Here is a 22118-nt window from a genome sequence, read left to right as displayed (position 1 = left end):
TATTTTTGAAGTTTTTCCCTATCTCTATGCATAATTTCCACCCTGTTTAGATGCATAAACAATGGAAAAAGTTGGCACTTTGATGTTATAATTGTTTTGACTGTTATAAACCCATGTTTTCTTGCTTAAAAGAGTCTCTTGATTGGCTGAAAACTTGCCCATATTTTATAGGTTGATTGGAAATATTATTGCCTATACTCCTTTGCTGTAAATTTCATGCATCTCTCTTGTACTTCAAGGAGTATCTTTCAGCCAATTGTATGGCCTCATGTAATGTTTTTGGTTGTTGAGCTCCTATCTTCGATAATAGGGCAAGTCAAGACCAAAAAATGTATTTATTCAACTTAGCAAAATCTAAAATGCCTTTAACATGCATGGAAAGATTCAAGTAGGTGTTGGAATAGTCTCTAACAAACATTCCTCTTTGAGCACATGCATACCATCTTCTTTGGAGCCTTTCCTTTTCCAAAGGAGAAAAAAAGACATCAATCATTGTTTGCTTGAACACCTCCCAAGTGACAAACCAATCTTATGCATGTAACGCCACCAAGTATTGGCGTAACCTTCAAGATGAAGAACCGTGAAATAAATATTGCCTTCTTCACTTCTAGGTTAAAGGGTGAAGTACAATTCAAGCTTATTAATCCACTCTTACCATTCCAAATGTGAATTGTTATCCCCTTTGAAATTAGTGATATTGATCTTTTCCTTATATTCGTTTTCATTGTAAGATGGCTGCCCATAAGAATGTTGCCTCCATGAAATCTTTGTTCCATGAGTTTTTCCTAAAAGTAGGTGGCCAAAACTATGAGATGAGAGTTGACCATTTGAAACATGCTCTTAGTTTGGGATGTCATGGGCTGATCTTTGCTCATCATACATTCCACTTCATGAACTTGATTGTTGACTACATTTCCTTTTTGTGCATTTGAGGACTGGTGATGAAAATTATTGTAGAAGGGTCACATCCATGATATTCATTATCCCATCAAGTGTTGTCTTGTTCCTCTTCATATCTATGATTATCTTTTGGGTTGCCAAACTGAGGCCTTGGGGTATGAATGCCATGGATTTGTGAAGGGTGATGGTTGCCCCTCACTCTAGATGGTTCTCTCCTTTCAAAAGTGTGCATAGCTATTTGAGAATTCTCTTTGTTTGGATAGGAAGGATTACCAACAAAGGGAATTGCATGGGAATCTTCAATAGTTTGAGGTTCCGTTTGTGGCTTGCTCCCAATTTCCTTTATGGTTGAGATGAGTTCTTGGAATAAAGATTTGTTGCTTTGCTACAAATCAGATATTCTCTTGTTTACTTGTGCCATCCCTTGCAACAAACCTTGATTCATATGTGTTAAGCCTTCATTCAAAGTCTTCAAATCCTTAGAAAGGCCTTCATTGACATGTCCCAACTCTTTTGACAGTAAAAGGTAATCATTCACTACATGCACTTCATGTATGTCATGTTGTCCTTGATGTGTGCTATAGCAACCCCAATGCTTGAATCCCCATCTATTTGTTCAACACTATGGACTTCATTTGTGTAATTTTGATCCTCTTAAAATTTCATGACACCATCATTCAATTCTTCAATAATGGGATCTTTCTTCTTATTCTTGGTCAATAGGAGACAATGATGTAGTAGTAGACACTTTGTTGATTAATCCCTTGTTTCTCTCAGAATGTAGTGCCAATCCCAATTCTTAATAGCTCTATGGGAAGCTTCTTATATGGGAATATACTAGATTTCAAAAGATATGTACTTGGTTTTGATACTTTGGGTTGAACAATATCAAACAGTGTCCCCCTGTATGCTGTCTAGGTGTTGTCTCAGTACACCTAGTGTCAGTAAATCAGCAATAACTTACGTTCTCGATATCTGATCGCCAAACTTTCTGATTCAAATCAAAACTTAGGATCCCCTCTTCAAATGGAGCTATCAAATTCTCAATTTGGATTAGGGCAGAATTTTTTGTAATTGAATCTTCAAGTTTGAATAGGAGTTTCTTGCACCCTTGCCACCACCTATAAGTACCCTATTTGACCCTCCTATAGGAATACCCTGAGTGGAAAAAACCCTTGTAAACCACTATAGCAACCAGAAGAGGGTTATGGCGCACCTGTAGGGATCAAGGATAACCTATAGATTGGTATGTACTTACTCTATGACTTGTAAAAAACTGTGTCCACCAATACCTTCAGGTATCTTGAAAATAGGAGATGCCATGCACCTCTTCCAATCTTGTTCCAATGGAACCTTCAACCACCTGTGGTACCCTAAATAGGGATGAACACTATTGTACTACTGTCAAACTCTAATAATGGGGAATGTACCTACACTAAATTTGAAAATGGCATGGGCTCCAAGACAAGAGGGGTTTGCAAAGTTCCACCTCAAGTCGGGTTGTGCACCCCTCCAGGGTCTTAATCGGAAAGGGAGGGTCACCTCTCTTTTGTCTTCCCGACTTGCATGGCATTCGGTTTTCCTCCCGGGAACCAACATGGTAAGTATATTCTAATGGCTAATCAAACAAGGATGCTATGCATTGATTGAAAAAGCCTTTAAATTCTTCAATGAAATGCAAGTGGGTATTAGGAAATGACTGAATTGAAAAGGCATTACCCTTTTGTAGTGACTCACTACTTTTACAAATTTCCCACTTACCATTTTCATCATTATTTCAGTCCTATAGCATCAATGTTCAATCATCCAACAAAAATCCAAGTTAAGTAGGCAATGACTAGCATTTATGCAATCAATTCAGCATCAATGTTTGAATGGGCAAGAAAGAAATTCATCAAGCAATCATAATCAGTCTTAGGTTGAATTCTACATGCCCTACAATGGGAATTAAGAGGTTCTATTACACTCAATCTCTCTTATGAACAATAGGACTAGTTCAACAATTGGATGAAAAGAGAGATTAAGATGAAAGCAATAGAATTATCTCTTTAATGTTGATGAAGAGTAATAGATGAATCCAAACAATCAATATTCATCATAAACCACCATCAATGGACCAAGATTGAAGATCATGCAGCCAGCTTTAAGAAAGATTTATCTATTATGAATGCTCGCATATAATTTTTGCTCCTCTCGATCAATAAGATTGCTCCAATGCAATCAAGAAAATCCACTAATTTGATAGGCATCTGCAATGGTTTGTTGGAGAAGATCCTTTGAGCTTTGAAGAGTGTAAATTCTTGTTAGAATCAAAGATTCCAAGAATTTTCAGGCATTGCCATGTAGAAGAGGCTGAAAATGCATTCAATCTTGAAGAAATTCTTCAATGTAAGCCTAATCTTTATGGAATACCTTTAATTATACCTTCCCGCGATTGTAGACAACAAAAGCCCCATGAATGGAAGTTTCAATGAAGCAAAATTTGATGAAGATTGATGGCTGCCATGTTTTTTCCTAATTTGAGATGAGAAAAATGCTTCAATCTTGATTTTGGGAGCTCCAATGTTTGCCCAATGTCGGTTATAGATGCTTACTTTCCACTTCTTGGAGCTAAACGAGACCAAGATTGACTACTTCAAGAAATTGCTGAAATCTTCATGCTGTCTACTTTTAGCTATAGCTAGGGTTATGAAGGAAGCTTCAGGGCTAAATAAGAGTGAAAGATCAAGTATTAGAAGGCAAGCACTTCATGTCAAGGCTGCCATTAATCATTCAAATGAGGGAGAAGATTCAATGATGAAGGAGATTGCTGATTTTTCCCAAGAGAAGCAAGGCTGAAAAATTGCGCAAAATGTGCTGGCCTCTTCTTACTTCGCATGATCATTATTTTAATGAAGACTCAGCAATAGAGTAGTCTACAGGTTGCTCAGGGTATCAAGAATCATCTCTACTAGGTGGCTTGAAGAGAAATTATCATGGCAGAGAGAAATGAGCAGAGATCTCCATGGCAGTTTTTTAGCAAGAAGCTTGGAAAGAGGAAAGAGAAGCTTGCTTCAAAAAGTAACCACAGTTTAACCTCTCTAAACCCTGTTTAGGCTTTAGTTAAATCCATGATCCCTCAAAATGGTCCCAAATTGACCATGGACCACCAAAATGACCATGAATCTGCCATTATTTCTTCAGACATTCTTCAAGACCGTCAAATTTAGTCACGGCTTATTGTAGAGACCTTAACTAGTCATGATTTTAACTGAGTCAAATCTTGTGACTAATTCTTGTCCTCCAATTACTCTATGCCTAAACTGTAACTAGATTTACCATGAAAATGACCTTCGCATTAGATCAAAGATGTGCTCTAATACGAATGTAAAGAAGCTAATTCCCACAGGAAGCCATTAATTTGAAAATACAAGAAATAGACTAAAATGCCAAGAAACCATAGCCAAGGTGGCTAGGCATGAAATGATATTAGCAATGTTGGTTCAGAATCAAATGATGAGTGGCTGTAGCATGGTATGCACCCCAAGCTATGGTGGCTAGGAGTATTCACCCTCTTAGATGGTGGGAGGTTGAGACTTCAAACATGTAATGTTGTAAAATGGCAAAGAGATGATAGGCTATTACAACTTAGCCTTTTATACTTAACCCTAGTAGACTAAATATTAGCTAAGCCATTTAGGCACTTTTACTCTATTACACAGGGAGGTCAATCTAGTTAAGGAAGGGGAGATGCTTTGACCTGTTTTTATGGCCGAAGACTTGACCAAGGAAGAGGAGGCAACTCATGTTGCTCTCTTACAAGAGTATATAGATCATTCACTTGTTCCCTTGATGAGATGAAGGGGGTAGATCCGAGTGTAGTGACTCATAACATCCTAATGCCTACTTACTTGTGCATAATGGTCACTGCCCAATATACACATACCTTCAATGCGTTGATTGATCAGGGAGTTGATTTCAGTATCTTAACTCATGATCATTGGACTCAAATTGGCCACCCACACTTACAACCTACCAACGCCAAACTTAGCCCATTTTGGGGTCGATCGTATGCCCTTCTAGGAAAGTGCAAAGTAGTGGCCTCTATCGAGTCTAACCCTTAATCTTTTACGTATTTTCGAACACAAAAGATGTTGGCCAAGAAAATCATTATTAGAAGGCTCATTTAAAAAGCAAGCACACTGTAATGTCGACTACAAATCACAATGTATTCACCTTGCTATCGGCAAGGTATGAATAGTCATGACTTTCAGCAAAAGGGCAGCATGGCTCCATCCAAGCTCACGAGGCCTCTGGTAGAGGAACCCACCACCAAGTCTAAGGAGGGGGTCGAGACTTGTCACAACCTGATGTGGCACATCGTCAGCACACCATTGAAATCAAGGCTAAGGCCTCTAAACCACAATTCAAGTGGGTGCCTAAACATCAAGGACTACCACCTAGGAGCATGCAATCACAACCTTGCGAGCTTGAGAACTCACAATCGAAACCCATGAGGCAATGGAGAAACTATAGGCACAGACAAACAATCAACCGGAGATGGGTCTCCAAAACCTTACTACAAGCACAAGGCTATTACGAGGGCAATGCTTGAATTTGGGTGCCTAAAACTAGGAGGGCAAGTGGCTCTATTCAAACGCCACCCTCAAGCCCGACTATACAGAGCTGTACGATAGATCAAGCACTAAAGCCGCAAAGATCTCGAGTTGTGAAGGCCACAAAGCCCAACACTGTTAAGCCTATCGAACCTCAACAAGTTTATCAACCAAAACTGTAGCTTGCTAACTCTAAACCAACTCAACCCAACACTATTAATGCTACTCAAGCCTCACAAACATCTAGTAGCACAAAGTCAGGATCCCAAACCAAGCCTAGCACATGAGAGGCCAAATCGCACACTTTGGAGTAGTCGCAACTGCAGATGTCATCCCATTGAGTTGTCGAGCCCCAACCCCTAGTCGGCTACACCTTCTTACGAACAATGTTTGATTCTTACCTTGGCCATAGACTTAGCTGAAAATACAAGGGATGACTTACTTGGTTGCCTTCAACATTTGGATGCCACATTTACCACACTTACTAAAAGCTATGACTAATTAGACCTAGATCTCTTAGACAAGCCTTTAGCAACAAAGGTATGCATGCTGCCTTGCTCATGGGAAAATTTGTATTCATTAAGGCTCCCCAAACAGTTGAAAAACTCATAGAAACCAAGATTTCCCATGAATAAGCATGCAAGAAATGCCTCATTATGTCTTACGCCAAGGGCATGGCCCTTGCCATCGACCAAGAAATTGTGAAGCTGAAACAGCTAGTTGCTGATGACTCCTCTTTCTTGTGACAATGGTATGCTCTGAAACTCAAATGGGAGAAGGCTACCAAATCATGACCAACTCTGAGCAGAGACGTGCAATCAAGACCTCAGAATACGACCCAACTTACATAGGGCCAACCTCCTATAGGGTATTGACCACCATCCACAATCGGCCCCTCGAAGAGCACATCATGACTCACCCCTACTTAGTGTTGAGAGTTATGCAATCACACCCTTGTGACATCCTCTTTGTATGGAGCAATAAGGCAAGACTCAAACAATTTACTAGAGAGGTGCTTGAATCCCATAAGCACAATGGAGAAAAAGGGAACCATCACATGAGCCTAAAAAGTGATGTACCTTCTTGTCATTCAATGATGGAATACTATTGTAATTTTTCAATTAATTCATAGTCAATGACATACTCAAGATTGTGTTAATGAGTCCAAGCTTCCATCTTGGAACCTAATTCACTTGAGTAACAATTGGTCTCTCTGATCTATGTCATCATGAGCATTGTCTTTATGTTCCATCCGCCATAGCCATGCTCTATACCCATGCATTTCAACATGGTATCAAAACCATGGTGAGCATGGCACTGATCCTCCAGCTCCTTACCACTTCTATCCAGCTCAACCTGAGCTCATGACTTCATGATCAACTCAATTTTCAATTCCAACTTCACTCAAGCTTATTGTCTGCCATAGCCACACAGCACCTACCCTACTTTGAGCTCTTAGATCTCTTCATAGAAGCCATATCTCATTACAAATCCTTCTAGAGATTTCTTCCTCAACTTAAAGGCACTTCTTCTTGGCACACCACAGTGTGGCATTGCTCAATCTATGCCCTAGCATTGCATTTGTATTAGCCCGTTGTCTAGATCTGCGCCACTACAAGTTGTACAGTCTGCACCACATCTCCAGGCCATGATGTTGACAACTGACATGGGGATTTTGAAGACCCATACCTAAGCTCTCTCCCATTCAAAGGGTTCCCCAAATGATCACCTCTATGAGCTGAAATTAGTAAAAAACTAGGTCCTTGTCTGCAAACCTTAAAGGGCAGCCATAGCCATTTCAACATCAAGCTCATTTTTTCCTTCATTTTCCCACTCTTGCCACTAGAACCAAGTTCCTACCACTTTGATATATTGATTTAGTAAAGTTTCCAACAAGATTTTCCCTCCAAACCAGCAAGGAAAATATTCAAGTGAAGATCAAGCATCCAATACCAAGCTTCAAGATAGTATCTTTTTTATACTCATTCAGTGTTGATAAACACTAATCTTCTTGTGTCTCTTGACACATTGAAGTATCACTCTTCTGCTGTGCAAACTCAAAATTTGAAGCTCATTCTCACTTGTGGGAATGATCAAAATCAAATTATTTATGAAGATTCTTCGTTATGAAGAGTGATACAACTCTGCTTGCCAAATTGTACTACATAGAAGATGCCTTTATTCTATCCACAAGAAGAAATGTAGCTGCCTATACTAAAGTGCAATCAATGATTTCATTTGAATTTTTTGAATACATTCCAGCTACCTCAATTATCATGCAAATCTCAAAAATGGTGTCACCTTTTCTTGAGGGGGACATGAAGACTAATGCAAGCAAAATGGTGGTACCTTTTCTTGAGGGGGACATGAAGACTAATGCAAGCAAAATCAATGAAGAAGAACACCATAAAGATCATAATGAAAAAGAAGACCACACAAACCATAAAGAAGAAAACCAAGAAGAAGAAGACCATGAAGACAAAAAGAGTGTCAAAGTAAGCAAAGTGGATTACATCAAAGAAGAGGACAAAGAAAAGAAGATCTGTTATGCCTACCATGCCATATCTAATGAAGAAAACCACAAGGGCATGTCGGTCCTTGTCTCCACTTTTCACTAGAGCTTTTTATTGTATGTACATCAAGGGCACATCAAGGGTAGGACATACATAGGGAGGTTACCCTCGCCTATGGTTAGACTTGTCTCCCTAAGCCACACTCACCGCACCCCCTTAGGCAAGAACTAGATCCTCAAGTATGGGACAATACCCATGCCTACCTGTGGTAGACCCAACTCCAAGTTCCATTAGTACGAGCACAATGCATGACATGGTAAGGTAGACACACACCCAAACAATGCACCTTCTTTTCTTTATATACGACTCCAAACAATGCAAGCTACCAACTTCGGAGGCCCTATCATCATCAACTCACACGACTGCTTGTCAAATCATTGAATCTTCATCACCTCAAACCCGCAAGTGCCATGGGACTGACACTCGTCTAGGAAGGGGTAAATGTTACAAGACATGTCATGAACATGGACCATGCAACAAAAAAAAAGCGGAGGAAGACCAAGGAAGCCCAAGTCAAAAAGTGAATGAAGAAGCTCATTTTGCCCAGGCAAGAAAAGTGGAGGAGAAAGCAAGCTGAAAAAAAACGTGGGAGAGCACCAAATATTCTAGCAAGGTGCCCTCAAGGATGAAGGAGGCTCCCTCAAGATGAAGGAGAGCGTCCAAGGGCTCTCGCAAGGAAAGTGTGGGCACAATGGAATTCATTTTATAAGAGTCTTAGGCTCCCTCCTAAGCAATTTGTAAAGTCTAAACGGACATAGGTGAAGGGATAAGGCAACTAGAAGGAAATAGGGAAAGAGGACCTTGGCAAGTTGCCCAGATTTAGGGCTTGTATATAAACTTGAAAAGTGAATGAGGAGCTCATTCTTTTGGTGTGTGGAAAAAGTGGTCTCTTCTTCTTCTCTTCTTTTCTCCTTCTTGCTTGCTTGTGTGTGCTTTGTGAGAAAGTAGAGTTGCAGCATTGGAATGTGTGCACAAGAGGGAGAAGAGAGCTCAAAGTACAATAATAATATCTTGTTTACTAAGTTGCTTACAAGTACAACTTGGGTACACTCTCCCACACATGATCGTTACCCATAAGCTGTTTATATAGCCTCTGCCAAGCTAGGTTTAGGGTTTCCCTTGCCCCTAAGGCTATTCACACCCATCTGCCCTCATATACCCTTGCTTACAGTGGGTTCCTATGCTTATCTTCTAACACCCCCCCTCAATGCCAGGGTGGCATTGGATTACAAGGTATGTAAGATGCCCCCCCCCCCCCCCCCCCAAAAACAACCGAGATGCCTTTATAAATCAGGCTACAATAGTGTTTTTAGGTAGATGGTTTAAAAACTCAAAAAAATCGATCTTCAAATGGATTGGAGGCATAATTGGCCACCGGTTCTTTGGGTACATCAGGAATGTTGGGGCATTTACTAGTGATATGCCCTGTCTTCTTGCATTTGTTACATTTCATTTTCTCGGGATACTTCTTCCAACAGTTGTTTACAAGATGTCATTTTTTCTTACAGAAAGAACATTTAGTGAGAACTGTATGTACCAATACTTGATCACGGGAAGTTGAAGATGCATGACTGGTGCTGCCTTCTTTGTGGTTCCTCTTTTCTTCATCCAAACAGGATTGGATGGTACTTGCCAATGTAGGATCTTGAATGTTGGTAAGAGTGGTTACAAGGGTAGGAAACACATTTTTTACAGCTTTTAGGAGAATAGCAATAGCATCTTCTTCATGTATAGGAGCTTGTATTGAGGCAAGCTGTGCCATAAGTCCCTTCATGTGAGAGATGAATTTTCCCAATTCTTCTCCTGATCGATATTCCAAGCTAAAGATTTCAAATTTAAGGAAGATTTTAGTATTTTTACTAGTAGCTCCATAGAGCTTTTCAAGCTCATCCGATTTTTCTTTAGCAGTATTTAGTTGATCAACATGATGAATCAATGACTCATATAAGTGTAACATGATGATTGCCTGGGCACGTTGGTCATTCTCTATATCAACTAGATTTGCAGAGTTAATAGCTCTAGTGCCTTGAATGAGAGGCCAATACCCTCTCTCCATCATCTTGTACTTGATAAGTACTTGCCATGGGTGGAAATCTTTGCCATCGAATTTTCGAATCAGCATATGTTGTGGCCATTGGGAAGGTCTTACCACTTGCTAGAACAAGGGCAATCTAGTCCCTTACAAGCTTTGCCACTAAATGCAGAAGCAAATCAAAGTTGTAATGAGGAGAAAGGCTGAAAATCATACATATGTAATATTTCAAAATATGACTTTGGTGGTCCTTTCTTATGATCAATCTTCTTCCGAGGTTTAATAGTCTTTTTAGGCTTCAATGATTTGAACCTAGACTGGACTTCGGGCTCCTCCTTGTGGTATGGCTCAGTGGATGACCCTTGTGTTGGACAAGGGCGGTCTTTGATTTCATCAATACTTGTTGTTGATGATTCTGAGGAGAGTACAATGACACTCATCCCTCTAATGTCATTGGCCCATGTTACTTAAGAAAAGATCACTCAAGATATGCAATACACTTCTAGTGTATGATGGTCTATGTGTTTATAGTTGTACACACAGCCTTAAAACTTGAAGCAAGGTACTTAGTTGTTTTAATTTCCTGATGAAAACATTCAGATTATGTAAGTATTAGTAGCAATGATGATTAAGCAATGTGCCTTAGTGCTTACAAGCACTCATCTGTAGCTCATGTTGCTAGAGAACTCAAAAGATCAATGACTTGAGTAGAATCAGAAATCACAAGTCATAAAGTCTAAAATTGAAATAAGCTAATTCTAGACATGCTTGAATATGTAATAAATTGAGGTGAACTAAGTTGAGTTGAGCTGCACAAAGACAAAATGAGAATGAGAATGAGAGAGAGGGGGACTGACAGGCTATGGGGGCAGCTGTCGTCTCTAGTTCCGAGAGCATACTCAGCAAATCCACTAATGTGACCACATGCATTGTTAAGGCAAGCTCTGAGCTTCTTCAAACATTCAAGCCTAATAGCAGAATACATGCACACCTCTGTGCATAAGCACCTCCCTCCCTCTGTGTGTGTGTGTGTGTGTGTATGTGTGTGTGTGTGTGCGCACACACTTAAATTGATTTGTTGCATGGTTTACTATGATTAGGTCACAATCTTGATTCTTCTCTAATCTCTCAGTCCTAACAAGAATTCAATGCCGTGTCTCTTGAAACATAATAAATTAATTCAAATTACACCATCTTTATTTTCCACATAGCAAGATAAACATAGCACGATATGACTGCATATTGATGACACAAGGTGGACCACCTTTACTTTGCCCATTTCCCTCTATTTCTGCATTGTAATCCATTGTTCTTGCTCATCCAAATTTGTAGGTCTCATTTCTATGCTTATGATATTACAAGACAAATAGAGGCTCACCATTACTGCACTCATTATAACCAACAGATTCACCAATGCTTGATACATGATACTCCCAATAAGGACAAACACACAACCAAATTCGCAAAACAAAGTTTCTGAATCCCAACCCGATTTACCTCATCAAAATCGACGATACTGAACTTTGAAGTTTGATGACTCGAGAGGTAGAGCCAAGTCTCTAGGGTCAGTCGAGTTGTGAGAAGAGAGAGAGAGAGAGAGAGAGAGAGAGAGAGAGAGAGAGAGAGAGAGAGAGAGAGAGAGAGAGAGAGAGAGAGAGAGAGAGAGAGAGAGAGAGAGAGAGAGAGAGAGAGAGAGAGTCGAGGTTTACGAAAAAAAAAAAGAGAGAGAGACTCGCGGACTTGGGAGCCCAAGTTGCAGCCTCCAAGGCCAAGAGAGAGAGAGAGAGGCCAGGCCGTAGTCTTCAAAGCCCATGTTGCAAACTTCAACGAGCGAGGGTGTAGTTTAGCATCCAAGGCTAGGCAGCCCGTAGTATTCACGAGCGAGGTTGCAGCATCCAAGGTTGTAGCCTCCAGGGTGACCAAGCGAGAGAGAGAGAGAGAGGGGAGCCCAGGTCGCAACCACAACCTCCAATGTCTAGGGTAGAGCAAGCAGGTCAACTGCCACAGTCTCCAGGGCCGAGCGAGGAAGAGAGAGAGAGGGGAGCCTAGGCCACAGCCGCAGCCTCCACTGTCTAGGGCGGAGCGAGCAAGTTGAACGCCGTAGCCTCTAGGGCCGAGTGAGGGAGAGAGAGAGAGAGCCCATCCGCCACACCGTCGCAGTCTTCAGGGCCTCGGCCGAGCAAGTGAGAGAGAGAGGGGCTGTAGTGCGCACTGCACAGTCTTGAGAGCCGTGGGGCCTGGTCCCTCGGGCCTCAAGCGAGAGGGAAAGAGGCCCTTTAGGAAGGTGGCCCAGTGGGTCACTGTGTCTGGAGTCCCGACTCCCTACCCTCTTTAGAGAGCCTTGGCCAATGGCCCTTTAGGATTCGAATTTCGGGTCTGTGTCATGGGAATTTAAAGATTTTTGGAAGGTGGGTGTACTCGGTACCGTGTCATGACTCATTAACTAATAACTACCATTAATTTTTTACTCATTAAATGAAATCAATGAAGATTTTAAAATTTTCCATTTTTTAAATTAAAATTAAAAAGTAAAATTATTATTAAATTTTAATTTTTTTTTTGAAGGGTTTCTTTGAAGTGCACCCTTCTTTTGAAAAGTGTAATTCTTTTTTACATCTATACTATTAGTTAAGGAGAGGTGGGGGGCGGGTGCCATGTGGCAGCTCCCCACCTCCCCCACAAAAAAGAAAGAGAATGCGAGGGTGGGTGCTGGAGGGGCGCGTGCCACGCGTCCAGCACTCGCCCTCCACAAAAATCACGCCGGGCGAGTTTAGGCGCGAAGCGCCTAGGTTCTATTTGAAGGTTGATTTTATTTTTCAACTTTCTTTTGAAAATTCATAAAAGTTTAACACTTCAATTGTTGAAGGTCATTCTCATGAAAAGCGTTTTTTTTAAAATATCACATAAGTTGTTAGCCTTCTAGAGAAGGGTCAAAACCCCTTTAAAGGGTGTTGGAAACTTCAAATTTGAGGTCTGATGGTCTCCCTCAACATGTATCTGTTTGTTGCCTGTGCATCCGCTGATGATGGTGCGACTACGCCAATGGCTGCTATGATGTTAGGGTTCCATCTATGCAGAGCCAAGCAGACACAGATGAACGTCTCTTCCATTGCATCGGATGGCAGAGCTGCCCCCTGCCGTCCAGAACCTCATTGTCCATCAATTGCACAGATGCAGACAGCTCCAGGACCTGCCCCATGCCCGGCGTTTGCGCACCTATCTGCAGCAGCATGCCCTCGAATCGCACCGAGTGCTGGGCAACCACCTGGTCCCCACCCTTGTCGCCTGTGGCAGCCTGTGCGACGCCAAGCATGTCTTCGATCACTTGCCCCACCGCACCGAGCATTCCTGGAGCTCCCTCATCTCGGGTTACATCGAATCCGATGACCCCCTCCATGCATTTCACCTCTATCGTCGCATGCAACAGGAACTTGTCCAGCCAAGCGTTTATACACTCCAGGCCCTGCTCAAAGCCTGCACTCGGCTTAAAGATGTGGAAAGAGGCCGCCAATTGCATGCTCAAGTCGTGAGCAAGGGCTTCGAAGGAGACCCCTTCATTAGCAACACCCTGGTAGACATGTATGGGAAATGTTGCTCTCTTGCAGAAGCACGCCATATATTCGACAGACTTCCAGGTCGAGATACTGTCTCATGGAATGTGCTAATTGCTGGATATGCAGAGCATGGCTATGGTCAAGAAGCGTTGAGCTGTTTTGATGAGATGCAGCAAGAGGACATGCCTCTCGGTGACTCCATGCTATACAGAAACAGTTACAGGTTCATGGCTCTCATGAAAGCTTGTATCACATTGAACAGTGTCGAAAGAGGCAGGGGGATACACACTGAAATAATAAAGAAGGGAATGGAGGGGTATCATTTTATAGGAAATACTCTTGTTGACATGTATGGCAAATGTGGTTCCGTCCTGGAAGCACACAAAGTGTTCAACAAACTTGTCATCCGAGATGCAGTCTCATGGAATGCCCTGACGGCTGCGTATGCTAAACATGGGCTTGATGAAGAAGTACTCAGGTGCTTTGAACAGATTCAGCTAGATGGCCATTGCCCAGACAGTGTCATGTTTGCTAACAGCTTGAAAGCATGTGGCAGCATGAAAGCTACAGGAATGGGTCAGAAACTATGCACAGAAACTGCCAAAAAGGGATTGGAACAAGATCCTTTTGTGGGTGGCACACTAATAGATATGTATGTCAAATGTGGCTTGCTTGAAGAAGCACAGGTAATGTTTAACCGGTTGCCAGTTCGAAATGTAGTCTTATGGAATACACTACTTGGAGGATATGCTGACCATGGTCGAAGTGAGGAAGTGCTGAGCTGTCTTGAACAAATGAGGCTGGAAGGAATATCTCCAGATGATGTAACATTTGCCTGCAGTGTGAAAGCTTGTAGCAATATTGGAGGCATAAATAGAGGTCAAGACATACACACAGAAGTAACCAAATTGGGAGTAGAAAAAGGACTCTATGTTGGCACAGCACTAGTGGGCATGTATGCAACCTGCAGCTTGCTCACAGAAGCACAACAAGTGTTTGACAGGTTTCCAGTTCGAAATACAGTGACATGGGCTGCATTAATGTCAGGTTATGAAGATCATGGGTGTGAAGATCAAGTCCTGGATCATTTTAAGCAGATGCGGCGGGATGGTGTGCCTGCAAATTCTCTCTCAATTATTCGCTCCTTACAAGCTTGTGGGAGTATGGGAGCTCTTGAAACAGGTAGAGAAATACATGTTGAAATCAGGAGATTGAGGTTAGAAAGAGATCTCCTGGTAGCTAATATGTTGGTGGACATGTACTGCAAGTGTAGCTCACTCTCTGAAGGATGTGAAGTGTTTGATAGCATGCCAATTAAAGACGTTGTAACATGGAATGCAATGATAAAGGGATACGGTGATAATGATGAGGGTGTGCTGGCTGTACAATGTTTTGAGGAGATGCAAGAGCAGGGTGTGAACCCGAATACTATCACGTTCACATGTCTTCTTGCTGCATGCAGTCATACCAATCTGGTACAAGAAGGTTGCAAGTATTTCAAAATGATGATAGAAGAATATGGACTTGAACCAACACTAGATAATATTACTTCTATGGTTGATCTTCTTGGGCGATCAGGAAATATCAATGAGGCAGCAAGGTTTGCAGAAGAAACCCAATGTCTTTCTTCTGGAGAAATTTTGAGGGCTTTGCTGACTGCCTGTAAAATGTATGGTGAAGTGGAACTGGGACTTAGATTTTTTCAAAAACTTGTGCAGGTTAGTGAAGATGATGCTGCAGCTTATATGATGATGGCAGAAATTTATGGAAATGCTGGAAGATTTAGCGATGCCAATGCACTAGAGGAGATCAGAACAGATTCAGGGACGAAGAAAATTCCTGCAAGTGCATCTATAGAGCTGAACAAAAAGCTATACGAGTTTGTTATAGGGAATCACCAACAAAAGGATATAGTAGCCGTATTAGAAACCTTGAGCTCACACATTAGGAACGAGAGTTATGTGCCCAATGTAGATTTGATTTTGAGGCGCATCCTAGATGAAGATAAGAACTCAAACTCATGCCAACTTTCATGTCAATCTTCTGTATGCTCTGAACAGTCTAACAGCTTCCGTATGTATTAATTTAGTCAATGTGCTATAGTAAAGATCTAGAATACATTGCAAACTGCCAAAAAAATCACTGTTCAACTGGAATATGATAACTTAGAGGTCCTTGTGTAATATAGGCTCATTAGCTTGACCCTTAATACATTTCCTAAAGTGTGTTCACCACACATAAACACTACACGGTGTACACGTTCACAATCAATGGAAAATGGTCTCAACATTCATCATAATTGAAAGTCTGTCCGTGGATAAAGTATCCATATTGTTGTTCACTTGAGAGCAGTGTGCAATTTGTTGCCTCAAGCATATAGGTCAAGCCCACTCTAGGTAAGTTGTGCAATCTACACAATTGCTTTTTACTCAGTAAGCCAACACTGCTAGAACAATATCTAGGGGATGTAGACTGCAGTTCAACTACAACAGCTCTGCCATGATATTTTTGTGAAGTATCTGTCTGAAGGGGCTCACTAATAGCTTCTGGTCTATTTCACAAGCATTTGGGTTGTTGATGTCTTTCTGGACTGGACTGGACTGGACTGGTTTGCTTGCGGCGAACAGAGTAAGAAAAAGAAGTTGATTTTGCAATGCATCAACTTGCCTTTGGCTTGTTGATGGTCGACTGGTTTGCTTGCGGTGAACAGAGTAAGAAAAAGAAGTTGATTTTGCAATGCATCAACTTGCCTCTGGCTTGTTGATGGTCATTGGAGTTGTCAATGGAAAGGTTCTACATTTGAAGGGTGCCAGGTGTGCTATCAAGTCTTTGCCATGTTATTGTGTAAGTTTAGAAGGATTGGGCTTCAAATGCTGGGACTGATGAAAACTAGGGCCATAATTGTAAAGGTGGCAGGGACTAAAGTGCAAAGCCAAACACGTTCTACATCACTATCTAAATATAGATTTGTATTACATTATCATATAGAGAAGTATGTTGATTTGGATTAAATTACCAAAAGTACATGTGACAATATGTTTATGCAATCAATTTGGATTACATTCTCTCTTGTAGATGTACCACATATTATCATATATAAATATGTTGCATGTTATTGTATGTAATTGAAATACACAAGATTACATACATATGTACCACATTTATTTAACAAATTTAGATTTATTGAAATGAACTAGAGTGTTGTGTATTAACAAAAAATATGTGCAACATGCATTATATTGGGGCATGAAGAGGGGAGATAATTCTCTTTGAATAAAGTGTAAACATTGTGTGATTGGTATAAACTAACTTAAATCTACATTCATCAACATATTACTTGACTTTATGGAGTTTAGTATGTTTGCTAAAATCTTCATGTCTTTTTATAATATGTAGGTAATAATGTTATTATCAAATAAAATATTTGCAATGCTTGTATAAGTAAATTCAAGGTACGGTGACCTTATACCTTACATAAACCTTGGTAGAAAACCTTCTAGACTTTGCGTACTAAAGCTCTAAGGGTTACCAAAATCTCCCACATAATCCTTATCCATTTGTCCATAGGATCCTTGAAGCATTATAATGCCTATCATTCTCCATTTAGACCAGATTGAGAGGTATCTAAATCAGCTAAGACTAATATATGAGGAATTGGAGTAATATAGAATTCATGATCCTAGGAAAAATTCAAGCACAATATGGGTTATTCTTAGAATTCATGATCCCAGGAAAATTCAAGCACAATATGGGATGAAAAGGACAAAATGGGATTCTAATGCTGTGATTAGGAAATTACTTATTTTAAATGGGAGTTTAGGAAAGTGATTAGTAAGTGAAGCTTTTGGTGTTAAGTAGCTATGGAGGATGCTTTTGAGTATTTGGCCCCTACCTTAGTGGTGGACCATTCTCCCAACGCAAGTAATACGAGTTGTTGCCCTCATTAGGGGAGGTTTGCACTCATGTTTGGGCCTTCTATTTTTAGAGGGAGAAAACCTCTCAACCAATATCTCATTCTTAAAAATCCCTAGCATAAAACATCTTTAGGTGTTTTTGGAGACAAAGTCATTGAGGCACAAAAATAAATAGGCTCTAAAAAAATTTAAGAGGCTAGATGTCGATTTTTTTTTTTTGGTCAGTCTCATACTCCCTTCCATTCTTCCTATCATTTTCTTGTAATTCTCAAATATTACATCAAAATACTCCCCCTCCATTCTAGTACTACTATCTTTTTCCTAAAACTCTGGAGTATTACATGAAGTCTCTCATACCAAAATTTTGCATGTGATTCGCTCTTCTTCCTCCTACTTTTTGTTTGCTTTGTTTTCTCAATGGAAAGTATATAGTTTAGATATAGATGAACAAATGTGGATTCCATGAGGGGGAGACTTGGGTTGGCACAATGCGAAGAGGCCCCCCCAAGATTGTTGGAGGATCCCCCTTCCCATTTTGCTAGCCTTATGTCCTCTCACATTATGCTAGCCTAGAGCCAAGACAATGCAAGGGGGGATCCATCGTCTTGTTTGAAAATGTCTTATCACATTTTGAGTCATTTTGGATACACAAATTAGTTCATAGTACAAAATCAACATTTTGGATGTGGAATTAGGAAAAATCAATAGTGTTATTGTATCCATAATGGTCCAAAACATGCATTTGGGATTTAAAAATGCTCAAAATGAATAATAAGGGGACTAAGATATGAGGAAATGGAAAAGATACTCATGAGGACCAACACAACATGAGGGGAGCCCCCACCATGTTGGTGGGGGCTCCCCTCATGTTGTGACGGTCCTCTTGGGTTGATATTTTGGGTGGAGAATTTAATAAAATGCATGGTGCTATTGCATCTAGAACATCCCAAAATCCTTGTCTTGGATTCGAAAATGCTCAAAATGGACATGGGGAGGCTAAGATATGAAGAAATAGAAGTGTCACTTGAGAGGATCCACAAAACATGAGGGCCCCTCCTTGCGTTGTACTGGTCCTCTCAAGTTGACATTTTGGGTTGAGAATTTGGTAAAGCTGATGGTGCTAGTGTCCACAACGGCCCAAAACCCCCATCCTAGGATTGAAAAATGCTCATAATGGACAATGGGAGACTAAGATATGAAGGATAGAAAAAGTCACTCAGGGAGGACTCGCACAATGTGAGGGGGGCCCATCCAAGTTTAATAAAAATTCCAACAATTCCATTTTTGGAATTTAAAGCCATTCCTTTGACACCACAAATAAGGTTGTGTTTATACAAGTTTGACAAAAAAGAAAGCTTGATCTTGTCCTAGAATGAACGCTAGTGATATGCTGTTTCCATTTCTCAGAAATAAGATCTTGAAAAAAGAAACTAAGATTTAGAAGAAAGGAAGGCTAAAATACCCCATATATTGATGAATACTTGACCAAGCAATGTATTGACATTCAAGAACAAACTAAATGATTTCAATACTGCACTAATGGTTATGGTAAACTGATCTGGGTTTTTTCAAGAGATCATTGCACTTTCAGTAACCCTAGCCAATCTATTTCTCCAATTTGTTGGCCTTTGTCCTCATCTCATGGCAAACTAGCAAGCTTGCATGATGATTTTTATCATAAAATTTGGATGCCCCCCCCTCGCATTGTGTAGGTCCTCCCCTAGCGACTTTTTTTCTCCTTCATATCTTGGTCTCTCGATGTCCTTTTTGAGCATTTTTAAAATCCTAGACGGGGGATTCGGGCTGTTCAAAATTTGGATAGGCCCCCCTCACATTGTGCATGTCCTCTTTAGGTGACTTTTTCCCTTCATATCTTGGCCTCTTGGGTGTCATCTTGAGAGTTTTTCAATCCTAGATGGGGGCTTTAGGCCTTTCCATACACAATGGCACCATTTGTTCTACCAATTCTCCACCCAAAATATCAATTCTGGAGGACAGACACAACACAAGGTGATACTCCTATTTCTTCATATCTTGGTCTCCCAATGTCCATTTTGAGTGTTTTTGGATTGGAGATAGGAGTTCTGGCCATTCCAGATGCATTGTCACCATCCATTTTATCAAATCGTCCACCCAAAATGTTGATCCAAGAGGTTTGGGGCATAGCATGAGGGTGGCCCCACTTGCATTATGCCACTCCTCTTGGGTATCTTTTCCATTTTCTCATATCTTAGTCTCTTATTATCCATTTTAAGCTTTTCGAAATCTCAAATGCAAGTATACCTTGAATGGTCCAAAGCCCCGTGGAATGTTAAAAATTGCTCAAAATAAATGCTAGCAAACCCTTCTACACAGAAGCTCGATGCAGTGACTTGTATAATGTGATAAGGCCTTTTCAAATACAATGGTGGACTCCCCTTTGCATTGTGTGTTGGCAATAGACCCACACAAATGCGAGGAGGGGGGCACCTTAAAAGTCTTGAGGGTCCCTCTCGCATTGTGTGGGTCCATGCTGAATTGGACACGCACAATGCAAGGAGAGGTGGCTTGAAAATCTTAAAGCCCCTCCTTGCATTGTAAGTCAATTTATTTTATGACAGAAATTTTGGATTGCAAGCTGCCCTGTCTTTGGAAAGCACTTTTCCATATGTAGTAACCATAGGCAAATCATTAAAACTGTAGCACCCATTTATGAGTTACTACCTTGTAGGAAATACTCCAAATAAAGATATCAAGTACCCCCAGGATCAAAAGGAAATTCCTCAAAATAATAGTCACAATCATGGGTACCTGTCCAAGAATCATGCATATCATCTATACCTCCCGGGTCAAATGGGAGACCACCCAATAACTCATGATTGCCATCATGAATGCCTGGATCATAGGGAAATGATGCATTCAAATCATATGACATATCAACACCATATTCAAAATCATATACAGGAGAATCCGAAGAAACATCATTAGGTAGTTGCAATCCTTGATCAACTATGGGGTGATGTAGATCAACCATGGAATCATAAGAATCATGACCGAGGATGGGCTTATGTATCTCATCAACATGATTATCCCAAGGTAGCTCATCATCATATGAATATGCATTCTCATCCATTTCTGCAACTAAATCTCCTTGTGAACCAGCATCACATATCTCTGCATCCTCATGTTCTTCATTATCCATTAAACTCTCTTCTTCATTTTGATCTTCATCTTCTTCACTATCTTCGTTCTGAAATTCCTGCTCTTGGTCTTTTATTTGATCATTCTCTTGTATATTTTCTTCATTGTCATCATCATCTTGAGTGCTGTCTTCTTCATCAGCTTCTTCATTTTTCTCTATGATATTAATCTCTTCGGTTTGCATTGTATACATTCTTGCATTAGTTACCATAGGCTAACCATAATGAATTCCTGCATTACATGGTTCATGCTGCCCATAGTCAACTAGATGTTGTTGGAAACAAGACACATGATACTCATTCCTATAAGATTCCTCTTGGAAGCATTCAAGACAACTACATTTAACATTGCAATGCTGCCCACAAACATAGGCATCCCCATAGGTAAGATCATCAGCATGCTGCCCAAAGTATTTTGGAGTAGGTTCCAAAGATGAAGCATGATCTTCATATGCATACGTCCCTCCAAAATATCCTTGCTGTTGCTCAAATGCATCAAGCTGCTGGCCATGAGCATTTGTATGATTACTCTCATGATCAAATCTGCCATAAACAAAACCACCTTGTTGCTGGCCAAAACCATTTGGATAAGGATCACCTTGATCATCTTGGCATGAGGTATGGCATCCATATTTCCCAAAAGAACTTCTAAGACTTTGCCCATTTGAAGAAAAAGAGACATAAGATCCATAGTCACTATATCCATGAATTGGAGCATCATGGGAAACATATCCATAAGCATTAGTGCCATTCTCTCTTTCATGAGATATACCATATGTATAAGAATCCTGTTGAACGTTTGACACTTGTGCAATGCTCCTATCAATGATGGATACAAGCTCTTTAACCTTCAACTTCATTTCCCTTACATCTCTGACCAAACTGTCCACTGCTGTCCCGATTATCCCTATGCACTGTTTTGGCCATATCTTGAAGAATATAGAGCCAAATAAGGCGTTTGATGGGTCTATTTAAAGCCTATGATGTCTAGCATCAAATAGAGGTCATGGTTTGAATTTCAGAGTGCCAATACCCCATTTTGTAATATATTTTCTAAATCTGTCCACAATAAACAACACCCTGTTTTGCTCTGTTTTGGCCATGTTTTATCTCATAAACAATGTCTTCCACCCATGAGAAGTTGAGAAATGCTTCAGATCAATAAGTGCATTGATAATCCAAGCATAATCTCCGCAAATAAGCCCATAATACTCCCAATTTTTTCTCAGCAGTAGTCTACCTGTCATACAACAAAACGGTCCATTGTACAATAGGGGTTTAACTGCTGTAATGATTTAGCAATCTGTGGTTGTAATGTTGGAGTCCATGCATCAATTAGGAGTACTTTTGGGAGGACTGATTTGGGTTGTT

At 40.6% G+C, this 22118-nt stretch overlaps 1 protein-coding gene across 1 annotated transcript; it reads left to right on the top strand.

Annotated features, from left to right (window-relative positions):
* Positions 1-13218: 13218 nt before the first annotated feature.
* Positions 13219-15738, top strand: LOC148019798 (pentatricopeptide repeat-containing protein At5g27110-like). Its single transcript, XM_087699621.1, has one exon. The coding sequence runs from the start codon at positions 13219-13221 to the stop codon at positions 15736-15738; it is 2520 nt and encodes an 839-aa protein (XP_087555747.1).
* The last annotated feature ends 6380 nt before the right edge of the window (positions 15739-22118 follow it).

The sequence above is a fragment of the Lygodium microphyllum genome, chromosome 19, assembly GCF_053477565.2.
Source record: "Lygodium microphyllum isolate KBCC chromosome 19, Lygodium_microphyllum_v1.1.10, whole genome shotgun sequence".
Classification (NCBI taxonomy): domain Eukaryota; kingdom Viridiplantae; phylum Streptophyta; class Polypodiopsida; order Schizaeales; family Lygodiaceae; genus Lygodium; species Lygodium microphyllum.
The sequence above is the reverse complement of the archived record's forward strand: the minus strand, read 5'-3'. Positions and strand labels throughout refer to the sequence as shown.

Excerpts from the sequence above, each read along its gene's own strand:
- LOC148019798 (XM_087699621.1), top strand. The coding sequence starts at position 13,219 with ATGGCAGAGCTGCCCCCTGCCGTCCAGAACCTCATTGTCCATCAATTG.